The 13057-nt window shown below is 36.3% G+C and overlaps 1 protein-coding gene across 1 annotated transcript in view; it reads left to right on the top strand.

Moving 5' to 3' along the window:
- The first annotated feature begins 210 nt into the window (after window positions 1–210).
- The window catches only part of RIT2 (Ras like without CAAX 2), a 197813-nt gene continuing 184966 nt past the window's right edge, over window positions 211–13057 (top strand). The window contains exon 1 of the mRNA XM_063321072.1: window positions 211–557. Coding sequence (XP_063177142.1) covers window positions 455–557 — 103 coding nt within the window. The 5' untranslated portion in view covers window positions 211–454. The remainder of the gene's footprint in view (window positions 558–13057) is intronic.

The following is a 13057-nucleotide window of genomic DNA, read 5'->3' as shown; positions in this document are numbered from 1 at the left end:
TCTGATCTGTTTTATTATTGTTTAAGATTCAAGCAAGTGCTACATAGAATAACAAGGATCATAATTAAGAAATGTGATCCATTTTCTTTTTCTGGAGGCTCTGCTTAATTTGATTCCAACAACACAGCAACACCCAGAGGTACCAGGGCTCTTGAGCCTCACAAAACTGCTTCTGTCCAGGAAAAGAAACACAGAGAATGATACCGAGCTGGGAGGGGGCAGAGAAAGATTTTTATTGGAAGCTGTTAAAGTGGTTGCTATGAGACCTTCTCCAGCTAACACAGGCACAGCAGCGAGTGTGAGGCTGATAAATCGTACCTCTTGCATTATACCTTTCCTTTCTGCTTTTTTTTTTTCTTTTCCTAACACAGCTTTTATAGTTGTTTAAGATCAGGGAAAGCACCTGTCAGTTGCTTTTTCTTCCCTTTTGCTCCCTTTTTCTGCCTCGTGCAAGATGGAGCTAGAAAATGAAATGATCAGCACCTCCAGCAATTCTTCAGCAGGCTCCAGAGAGTACAAGGTGGTGATGCTAGGAGCAGGGGGAGTTGGCAAAAGCGGTAAGTTTGAGCAATAGCATTTTTGGGGAGAAGGGGTGAACGGGGAGTGTAAAGTTTACAGAACAAGAACGTTGTTTAATGAGGGCTTTCATTCCTCTTTCTCTTGCATAAAAGACTATAATTCATGATTGGGGCAATGAGTCAGCTTAATTTATTACAGACTGAAATACTATAAGACTTTATAATTGGATATTTTTGTAAAACTGATCTTGGCTCCGTTGTATATGAGGAGAGAGTGGTGAGCTTGCTGCTGTGAGTTTAAGAGCAAGTGGTCATGTCACTCTAACACTTGGTGGGGGGTGATGTTTTGCTGGTTAGTGTGGACATAACTTGCAGGCCTGCCAGTCCTTGCGCCCAAGCAGAAATGAAACTAGCTGCAAAGTCATCTGTACAGTGCAAAGTGTGGAGGATGCCTACAGTGACTCTGTTTTCTTCACCACATCTTCTTTTGACTTTTTTTCTGAGTGTCTTTATGGCTCAGCTGGTCTTAGTCTTCTCTCCTGTCCGGACAGTTACAGAATGTGTGTCTGAGTCTCACTCCAGGCGATAAGGTAGATTTGAAGCATATTTTAATATCACTGTCCAGTGCTGGCAAGATATGCTAGTGTCTGACAATAGTATCTATTCAGAGGAGTCATTATTTTCTCCAGACAGTGTTTTCTTTTTCCCAGATCTTATCATCTTTGATTTATTCTCACTGACACATTCTCTTTTCTTAAAAAGACTTTGCTGAACGTGCAGTGTTTGCCTCAGAAGCCAGTGTTTTGAGATAGCCATACAACAAGAATTTGATTACATCTTCTGTAAATTCAAAAGAAACAGAGAAGAAGAAAACAAACAACAAAAAATAGGATAATATAACATATCCAGGCTAAATTCGAAAGAAATTTCAGGGTATAAAAGCTGTCACACTAAACTGTAATAATTGTTTAGACCAAAGAAGTTTTATTTTACATTCAGACAACAAGACAAGGTACAGATGCAAAAAATTAAATATTGGGAGTGGATATAATTTCCTCTCTGTGTCCGCAATCTCTGTTTTCTTGTTACGTTTGACTTCAACTTCAGTGGCACATCTTTCAGTGAAAGCTATTTCTCATCAGTATTGCTTAACCAAGCAAGCAATTCTTGCACAGATGTTATGTTATGATCACTATATAAAATTGAAAAGAAGAAAATATTGGTTATCTTGGAGTAACTTTCCAGTATGTCAGGTATCCAGGATGTGTCAGCTGGAACTTTCAGTAAAATGTCATTTTTTTTCCTTTCTTTTTTTTTTTTTTTTCTCTTAGTGCATCCAAAAGATGGCAGCAATTTTGTCCAAACATATTATTGAAAGAACAATGTCATTTTGAAGACTCATTCACCAAAGCAAAAGATATTACAATCTATACCATATTAATAGTATAACTGAATCACAAAAGCCAAATTTTGTATATACATTGAGGAAATTTTAGAGTTACCATTTACTATTAGATAAGTGTTGTGAAGCACAAATTAAGTTTATTCAAATCTCCTTGTTCAAAAAAATATTAGGTGTTGATTTAATGAAAATAAAACCTTGAAACCTTCAAAGGTAATGATAGATCTCCAAAGCTGAGGGCCACGTAATTATTCAAGAAGAATTGGGTATATGTGTGATCTAGAGAAATAAAAATAGGATGAAATGGATAGCCATGACATCCAATGGCAATTAATGAAAACCTTCAGTTGTTTTCACAAAAGTGAAACTTCTGGGGGAAAAAAACGGCAACTGAGAATTGAGAGTCTAGAAGAAAGGAGGTGGGCTGTTCATCATTTATTGACTATGAACTTCCAGTGTGGACTGGGCATGAAATAATTCAGTAGAATCCTGAAAGATAGTGCAGCTGATAGAATTCTGATAGAGATAAGAGAAAACTGATGTAATTCCATAAATTATGAACTCATTCTAACTGATGTATAGTCAGGATTAATTTACATTGGATTAAATGCAGAAAAAGGCCTGAATGACTACTTTCATTCTCGAAGATGAGCTCTGCTTTTCTCTAATGACCTAGATTCAGCTGTCCAGGAAATCATGAATTTAGCCACAAAACAGTGTCAGAGTAGAATAAGGATGGGAGATTCAAAAAAGTTTGATCTTCAATTTAGAGTTTGATAGATAAGTGACATATGGGATGATGTATTAACAATAACCTGTGTTTTTTCCCCTTCTTCTCCCTCCTCATTCTCTTTTTAAGTCATAGTAACATAGTAACAGCTGGAATTAAGTTTCTGAGTGGGAAACCTCTTTTGGATTAAAGCCTTAAGATTCTTCATCTTGTTCAATATTAAATAATTCAAGTTTGGAAAAATTCCTAAAGAACCAAGCTACAGAAATGTTATAAGATTTCTTTTTGCCCTTGACATGTTCACTTCTGGAGATCCCCTGGGCATTTTGACCTTGTTTCCCACCCTCTTCTGCTCTCTTACTGTGACACTTCATACTGTGTGTATGAAGGTCTTTGCATTGAAAATTGCATGCTCATTACAGGGGGCTGAGGGTGGTGATTGCATGTGTAGGCAAGAAGGAATGAGGAAGAAGACACCAACAGTAGATGTTCTTTTGATGCTCGTGTTTATAGAACATTTGCTTTGGGTTGCCAGGCTTGTCTCTGCAGTTCTGTGTTCCAAGATGGCAGACCATTCAGGAGGACAGCCAACATCCTGTTATTTGGACTATTCAGTGTAGCAGAAATTTCACAAGAATTGGTAATAGAAGATAAACACAGCACATCCAAGTCTGATACCCACCACATTCAGAGTAATGACATGTACACGAAAAATGGTTTAAGAATTGTTAATTAAGGGTCCTCGCATTTCAAGATCAGTCCCAGAAAAATAAATAAATAAATAAAAATCTCTGACACTATTTTATAGGGGCATAACCCACCACTATTACCTGTTCAGAAAAAACAGGTAATAGTGGTGATTACTTAAAATGTACAAAGTTATATGTAAATCTTGCTGCGAATTTCTGTGCTATAAGTATAGCTTATAGATTCCCTAGAATGAGGTATCTTTTCTAAGGCTTCTGAAAATAGAACTATTTTTGTTTTCAGAGTAATATGCTAATTTATTACTTTGTGTAGGTTGTGTCTGACATCAAGAACAGCTATACACTCTGCTGCAAGTTCAGCCCCAAATTAGGCTAGAACCAGGAATTAAACCCAACTGAACTGAACTGAAATAAAACAAAATAAAATTAATGACTCTCATTTGATTATACTTCGTACTGAAATTACACATTGCTAATGACAGGTAAATTTAAATTTTAAAAAAAATATATTTTTACACTTGGTCTTATCTCGTTTGATGACAAATCTCAGGTGAGCTCAGTACTGTTCAAACCTACCTCAAGTTACGTAATGTAGGGTTTAAACCCTAAGAATCTTATTGGTTTTGAAACTGGTTTTCCTTACAACTGCCTTCAGAGATCTGCATCTGGACAGTGAATCCTGTACTCACATGGTCCCTAGTCTGATGGAGCTCAGACCTCTGGGTTTAACTCTATTTTTCAGTGTTACAAAAAATATACACAAAGAGAAGTTAAATGCTGAGACCATGCATTGTTGGCTTATATTTAGCAAACTAATTACACTAATAAAAACAATTACTGTAGTACACTCTGCAAAGCATTAGCAACAATTAACCGAGGGGTTGCACAGTGGCTACCAAAAAGAACAGACAAATTGATGTACCTGTGCAACTGAATAAAATAGAAAACCTCTGTCTAATGAAAAATTGTTATTATCTAGGCATCCTTTAACTGTTGATCAGATTGCAGCATAATCTATCTTGCCTGAAGGAAAATGTTTCTAGTTTTTTTGTTTGTTTGTTTTGTTTTGTCGTGTTTTTTTTTTTTTTCTTTCCCCCTAATGCTATTTAAAGTTGCTTTATTTAAAGGTGAAGATAATCTACTGTTTTTCCTGGTAAACGGAATTACATGTTTCTCCATAGAATGAGTGTATCACAGATGCAAAGTGAATTTCTTGCTATCTGTCCTGCGAAAGTTGCACTTTAGATGAGAAGAGGAATTTTTTAAACATTCAAAAACTAATGAATATTTGTTGCTTATAAGTTGGGGTTTTTTTATCTTAGAGAAAATATGCATTTTTCAAGATTTATTTCTCAGACTGATTGCCAGTTTATTTGTTGCCACTGCAAAAAAAAAAAAAAAAGGAATTGTCAAATAATTACCCCAAGATTTTTGTAAGACTAATATATTTTTAGTTTTAATATACAGATTTGGAAAACATTTAGGTACATATTTCTAGACTTCAATCTTAAAGAAAATAAAAAAGAGGGGAAGAGAAAGAATTAAGAAAAGATTCTTCTGGGATTGTTAGAGGAAAAGTATGAAGAAATGTGTTTCTCAACCTGAACTAGTTAGGGGATTCATGCTTACCCCATTGATTTCCTTGTTTTGTTTTGGTTTGGTTTTTGCCACTGTTGCACAAATGCCGTATTTCTACAAGTACAGGTGATGCATCCAATTCATTTCAGGATTGTGTGTACAAAAAAAGTTCCAAAATGTGTGAAAACAAAAATGGTTTTTGTGATGTGGGAACTTTTGTACTATGATTCAAACTAAATCCCCAAGTTTCTTTTATTAATGTGATCAACCTCTTATTCTGCCTAGATAAAGTGAACTCTGTGGTTATTCTTTTCAAGCATGTCCTCATAACAAGAGTCCCCAGTAAATAGAGGTAGCACCAGGGAGTGTGTACTGGAGAAGTGTCTCACTCCAGCTGTTTGTTAATGCTTTGGAGATAAATTAGCATATGATCCAGGCTACAATGGAAAGGGATGAGGAGCAAAGATAGAGATTCCACTGGCATCAAAAGAGCTAAAGTTGAAAAGTACCATTTGGGTCTGCTGATGGTGTTCTTACACCATCACAAGGCTCAGTATTGTAGCAAACGCTTCATACATTGATCAAACGCCTTCTCGGCAGTTTTTGTTTTTTTTTTTTTTTCTGGTGGGGAGTTTGATTTGGTTTGGGTTTTGTTTTTCCTCAATCCATTCTCAGATACAGCTATGCTTCCCTAAATGCCTAGTGAATGGATCAAAGGAAAGAATCTGGCCTTCTACTGTTTTCTGAGCCAAACCGATAGCCAGAATGAAAGTGGATTAAGTTGCTGCTCAGTATGAGTTAAGGTGAAAAAAGTAGCCTTTCAAGTGTCTGGATATGCTGTGGATTACAATTAAGGCAAACCAAATTGCTTTTTTTCCCAAAAAAATTAAACATAATGATAGTTTTTGGTGTCTAATGTGGTGCTCCTTCTCCTGTGACTGAACAAATAACCATGTTTTTTTTTTTTTTTTAACTGGAGTAGAAATTGAGATACCCAATTAATAAAGACACATATCTGCATCCCTTTGAAAAGAAATGCTTGTTTCCTTATCATCCTCTGTTTGAAAAAAGTTAACATGAATTTTTACGGCCAAGTATAAGACCCTAGTAATTTCAGGAAAATAATTAATGATACTAGTTCAAATGAAGCAAAAATATTTAAAAAAAGGATATCTGTTTATTTACTAGAGAAAAATGTCCTTGCTTGGTAATAGTTTTGAAAGCATTAGGGTATTGATCAGTCAAAATGACATATAAATTCCTTTGATCACTTCATAGTACTGACTGTAACCTGTGATCAGCTGTGAGCTGATGTCAAAGTGTCAGTGCAAGGCTGGGGAAGGAGGAGGAAAGAATAGAATACTAACAGTGGTAAAACCCCAAAGATATAGTAATACTTCTTGACAATTATGTATCTATGGAGAAAAAATCCCAAATGAACACTGGAAGCTGCCAGCAAAGTTTGTCATGTCTGAGATACTGTAAACTGAATTACAGTCATAGTTTTAATGAAGAATTACAAATGTTATATGCAGATTGATGGTTGTGTAGGTTGTATTTTCTCCATGAAAAAAAAAGATTGTAGAGAAGGCCCATAAATGACAGACAACCACATTCCTGGCTATGGGCAGCTTCCAGTTTTTCCCATAAACCAGATTAAGCACTGGAGACTTTATGAATACAGAGTTCTGATATATTTGTGATCTTTGATAACAAAACTGCTCTTGTGTTTTAATTACCTTTACAGATAGGTTATTGAATTCATGCCAAGCTTGATTTTGTGTAATTCCAATTTCTAGCCATTTTAAGTTCTTTATTAACAACTTTAAAAAACTCCCTATTTTCTTATTTTCCTATGTGTTAATACCTATAGACAATGATCAGTCCACATCTTGAACTTCTTGCTTTTCAAATACATTAAGCATGTGAAACCTCACTTCTAGAAGCTTATTTTTCTGCTTATTTTGTATCCTTAATTTGAGTGCCTAAGTATTTCCACATCACTTTCTGAATATGAATTTCAAAACTTGCCATGCTGTTCTTTTAGTGCTCTTACTAGAAGAAATATTGCTTACTGGTTTCCTCTTGACAGTCCTTTTTTGTTCCTCTGAGAATAATGAATTCTTTTGTTCAGGTATAGTTCACAGAGATCACATACAGAGAAATATCTGCAGTAACCCTTATGTTACTTGGTCTTTCCTCCAACGTAGTCACCTGTGCTATCACATCTCTAATGATGACCTGAATTCTGCATTTCCATATGTGTTATCCTATTTTGGAAGTATTTTACTGGGTTGTTACTACTGAAGCTGATGATTCAAATAATTCTGGACTCATTTCCAATATTTGTCATTTATCTTTGGTGCGTTTGTTATCCACTTGAAAGGATTAAAAACATTGCTTATTCATTAATTTCCTTGACTATAGGCAGACCTGGTGGCCAGAATTATTTGCCCCAGGGAAATGAGTTAAAGATGTTTTCATTATTTTGCCAGTTCACATAATTCAATGGCTGGAAGGGTGGAGGATTCCATTATGTCTCCTGCATTTAATAGGATGGTTTCTGCATATGAGATACCACTGGGCTACTGAGAAAGCTGTCTGCAGTTCTGGTTTCTTCGATAGCAGAAGCCATCTAATATATAGGTGACAGTTCAGAGAAGACCAACAGAGATGATAAAAGGGCAGACACGATATGATTTATAATGACAAATTAGTATGACTATATTCAAATAACTCTCTCAACCAGTAGTCCATGATTCTTTGTTGTGCAACTTGCATATGTATACAGTGATTTAATGTAAATGGGTCTGGATGCAGCTGTAATGTGAACGGGCTGATCTGTCCAGCTTCTCCCATCATAACACCCAGATGATCAATATCCATTTGGATGAGGCTAGCAAGTGGGCTGGTCACTGTCTGTGCCCCTTTGGCACAGGGGACAGAGAATGTATGATATTTGAAGGAAATAAATATCAGTAGGAGAAGACATTTTCCAAAATTTGAGGAGGAAAGGGACAAGAATTGCTTAATGGAGAGTAATCAGTTAAGTGGTAAAATTAGAATTAGAACATGTATAATTAGAGATGTATGAGACCTTCATGCCTGAATTCCTTTGGTTAATAAGAGCAGTACGTATCCTTAACCATTTGCTTAAAAGCAAATGGAGGAGATTGTGGAATAGTCTTTGAAAGAAACAGGTAGGTAAAAGTTGTATTAGTGTACTTGGTTTTGCTAATTTAAGATAGAATAATACATTACAGAGATTGAGCATTAATGAGCAAATATACCTGACTGGGAAAAGCGCTTAGAGTCTTCAAACCCTTTTATAGAGGAAAAGGACTACTGTCATCCTCAAAGTTATGAAATGTGTTAAAAATTATCTGGACTTGTGGTTGATCTGGCATTATTGATGTGTATAAGCAGCATCTTTCTTTATGTTCAGACTGCTTAAGAAAGATGCTAAGGCTCGTCTCAAGACTGGACTTGTTTGTTGTGTACAAAACAAGTGCTTTATGTTGCCTCACACAGAGCTAAAGTGTATCCTTTAGAGTATAAGGGCTCCTGTATAACTGGAAACATGCTGAGGTGGTACCCTAACAGTAATGGCCACCTAATGTATATGTTGGGAAGCTGCGCAGGTGCAAGGAACGTAGATCTTTTAGCTCACCACTTGCAAAATAACTGTTCTCTGTTCTGCTGATGGAAGTGGGATATACTGATGCGGGACCTTCATCTAAACCTCTTCTAAGTGAACAATGATGTAAAGTGATTAGAACTCATGGAAGGTTATATTAATGAATCTGCTTTTCCTGGTGTGATTTACTGAAAGAAAGCTTCACTTACACAGTGAGAATTTCAGTGAGATGCATACTGCTTGGCTTTTCTCATTCGTACTGCTTGCTCTTAAGAAATAGGAAACCTTCTGGGCTGTTTCTCAACAACAGGAATTGAACTATCAAGGACCCTCCTGGTTTCCAACACACAGAAGTCTGTCATTTGAAATGCCCAGATTGAGGTCTCAAATAAGGGAACAAGCATTGTTTCGTGACAATGACTGGGCACTGTCGGTATCTTTGCTGTAAACAGTCTGGTGGGGCAGCCACAGGAATTGTTTCCCTTCCAAGCCATCCCTGCTGCTGAGCTGAGCCATCTGCAGCATTTTCAACACATGCTCTCTGCTAGAATTTGGATGAGATTAAATCCATTAGGGACATTCTTGAAAGCAAAATTAGGAAAGATTTATTCTTTTCCTTCTCTTGCTGCTTTCATCTTCTTTTCTTCCACACTTTCCATTTTATTTCTTTCCATTCCTCTGGTAATCCTTTTCCACTTTCAATTTGTTCATTGACTTTAATTAGTCTCCCTTTATGCGTGCAAGTCTCTCCATTTTTTTTTTCCTAGAAGCTAGAAGACTCATCATGCTCACAAGCTCCACTGACAGGTATCGAGTTTTACCAAAGCATTGTGCAGGGTCCCAGTATCACAGGTCTTTCTATCTTGGGAAGACAGCTTGCTGCAAGCTATAGTGATTTGCTAATGCATTACCCACCCGCTAACCAGATCCCAGTGGAGACTCTGTCTAAAACCACTTTATTTCAAGTTGTGTGGAGAATATCCAAAAAGAACAGTGTGTGTATGTGTGTGTGTGTGTGCATAACAGACTGTATCAGCAGTTGCCAAGTTGGGCTATTGTGATTCTGGTCTCCAAATGAGGTATGTTTTCAACTCAGTTAACATGTTGTAAAGCAGTGTTTCATTTTTTCATTCAGATGAAACCCAAGAACTAAACTAGTTATTTCAGGGGACTCAAAGTTGGACCCACCCAATTTTAAAAATTAATTTCATAAGCTTTTGTAAAGTAAAAGCTGTCAGCAGCTGAGAGACTGATGCATGTAGTACTTTAGCTTACACTGACTACAGTTATGAGAAGAGCCGTTGTTTAACTTCTTTCCTTGCAATCTTGTTGAAGTGCGATGGATTTTTGTAATTCTGCAATTCTTGTCCATTTTCACATGCACAAAATAAAGGATCCATAGATTAAATTCTTATTCTCTGTCAGATACTATTATTCCTTTAGTAAGTTTACTAGCCTACTACCTGCATGACAGTTGTGTCATGCTGAACTGTTGCCTGCCGAACAGGACTGCAGTGTCTTTACAGAAATGTGTCTTTAGCAGCTTGCAAAAAATATACCGTTGTCTAAGATTTTTACTCAGAATGTTCAAAACCAAAACCAAATATTGTCAAATTCTTCATTGTTTCAAATCAGCAGAACTCTATCTTCTTAAATCTTGCAGAATGACAGGCAGGCTGTAAAGTTTCCCCTTCTCTAAAATTTTGTCTGGAACTTTAATAAACAGAAATGATGTTCCTTTCTCAATTTAAATAAAAAGTAATTGTTAGACATTTTCTACACAGTGAACAATCTTACTTAGGTTGTCTGGTGACAGGGTCGTCTGTTCATTCATCACAAGCACTGTACCAGAGGTCTGCTTCATACAGTATGTGCCTCTGCATACACCCAAAGAATGTATTCCTGGGCCTCATGAGTTCTCCTTATATTTGTAGGTATGCTCTAGAGACACTTTATTTCTCTACTGCGAATAGAGGAGATGAAAGAGCAATCTATCGCAGTAATCAAGTATCCTCCCATGAGGTCCAGAAACCTGGTTTCCTATGCCTTTCTTTCACTTACAGTGGTTTCAGTGGATTTTCCAGCGTCTAATAGTAGCTGTGAATTTACATCATAGTCTGTCCTTCAGTGGGTACTCTGTTTACTGCTCTGTTTTTAGAAAGGTGGAAATTGAAGGACCCATTTCTTACATCTTTCCTCCGTGAAAATTAATTGAGATACTTAAAAGTTATTGAATGTCTGCCATAACAAGAAGTAGTAAATCACATAAAATTCCACTTTTTTTTTCAGATAACATGCCCAAAATGACAAATGGCTGTGATATTTGAGGTTAGAAAAAAAAAAAACCAACACAAAAAACCAAACACATGAAAATATATAAAAGAAACAAACCAAGCAGTATGAGGGAGAAACGTAACAGAGAGGAACAACTAAGAATAGAGAACAAGAAATTAGAAAAAAAAAAAACAACCAGAGGTACAGAAAAAAGGTTGAGAAAACAGAAAAGTAGATAAAGATGAGTAAAAATAATTATAAGGGAGTAAACAGATAGAATCAAAGGGCAGTAGTTCATACTTCAAAGTGCATAGGTTTCAGGTGCTGTCTTTTCATTGTGCTTATCCTACTAGATGCTATTGGTCCACGGTTATACCCCAACATCTTCTGCAGGTATTGGTGTCCAAAAAGTGTACAGAGGTCATGTTACTGCATTTTTATGCTGCTTGTGTGACTTCTTATCCCATGTTTCTACCCTGCTGGCTTTCTAGAACAGGCAGCTGGAGAGGAAGCAACACAAATTTTCTTGGCATGGCGCTTTTTTTTCCAGTCCTTCAGGTGCTGTAGAAGCTTGCCTCAGCTATGGACAAGGCTGTGTAAATCTAACATTAATATAAATTCTTCTCCTGTATAGTTTCTTACAGTCATCCAGAACCGAGAGGAGTCTGTGGACCCCAGCCTTAGTACTTAGCACCTAGTGAAATCAATGAGAGGACCAGCATTTGTCAGCAGACTCTTCTCTGTTCTTTGAAGAATTATTCCCATCCACGCCCCAAAATATCAAATAAAATAATGAATCGCAGTGGTACTAGAGATGTATTTCACTCAGTACCAGGTAATAAAATTAAGTTCTGTTTTTCCCCAAACTGGGAAAAATGTCAAGATGTAAACCAAAAAGATAAGTATTTCTATATGTTTTCTCTTATTCTTTGTGTCCCAGCTGTTACCTTTGCTCTCATTCCCTAGCTTTTCTGCTCATCACACTTGCCTGTAAACAAACAGCTACCTCCTTATAATCAAATGTGGACAAATGGTGGCAGGAGGAAAAATCAAAACAAAATGCCAGTGACTATAAACACATTTAAATACACATATCATTGAAACATACTCATGTAAGATTTATTTAAGTGTGAAGTAATGCGCATTTTCATTCTTTAAGGAAAATAGTTGTTAGTGCCAATGTGTTATTCAAAGAATTATAGAAAGCTCTGCAAAATCCAGTGAGATAACCACTTCTGCTGATTGACAGTGACAGTATGTTTAAAGAATAGAATTATTTGGTGAAAGAAAGCCTTTATTCCTCAATGCCATTTTTGAAAAAAGAACTTGGGATCAAACCAATTTGTGAAGCTGTATCATACGTTTCTAAAGCATCACTGTATCTGCTGGATAAGTATTAGTATATTAAGTTTCAAGTATTAGTTAAACCATTTTTGTATGCTGGGATACTTTATGATGGTCTAATTCAAATACATTTATAAGCATGAATGAAGTGTATTTCTCCTTGTTTATTATCAGGAAAAGGGCAGAAATTTAATTTTTTTGTTCCAAGAAATTGTTAACTGTTCCCTTCCTGACTCTGAGTATCTCCAATGAAGTTGACAAAAATTGTAGGCAGTGAATACTTCACAGGGTTGGAAGTGATGGGAATATCTTTGACACCACTGATGTTAATTTAGTCACAACAAAAGCAGGATGTGGGTTGGGAACAGATTAGATAGGCTGTAGTAGACGTGATTGCTCAGGAAATGACCTAGGTGGACGGAATACCACCTTGCACCGTGATGAAAGTTTCTGAGGGAATCAAAGATTTCCCTGGCTCACAGTTCAATACAATAGGCAAATGCTATGAATAATTCTTGTCAGGTTTAGTGTATAACGGGTTGCTAAAAAATCATTAAGAAGTTGGCGTTAGAATTACTTGCTTCTGAGTTTTATTTCTTTCCTCTCACTTTTAGCTCTATTTTCTTGCAGGGTCTCCCTTCAAGTATATGGTAGAATTTATGAGGATGTGCGAAATGTAAAATACCACTTGCTTATGTTAGTACAGCATGTGGAGCCCATGCTATCTTTCAAAATTATTTTAATCTTTTTCATAAACTTACTTTAAGTGTCTTTCCTGCTAATAAAATATTTTACCAGGAATACAGCAGTGTTGAAGAGCTTAGATTGATAATCTCTTGTGAAATAGTTGTTCCATTCCAATTTTAA

The sequence above is a fragment of the Chroicocephalus ridibundus genome, chromosome Z (assembly GCF_963924245.1).
Source record: "Chroicocephalus ridibundus chromosome Z, bChrRid1.1, whole genome shotgun sequence".
NCBI lineage: Eukaryota > Metazoa > Chordata > Aves > Charadriiformes > Laridae > Chroicocephalus > Chroicocephalus ridibundus.
The sequence above is the reverse complement of the archived record's forward strand: the minus strand, read 5'-3'. Positions and strand labels throughout refer to the sequence as shown.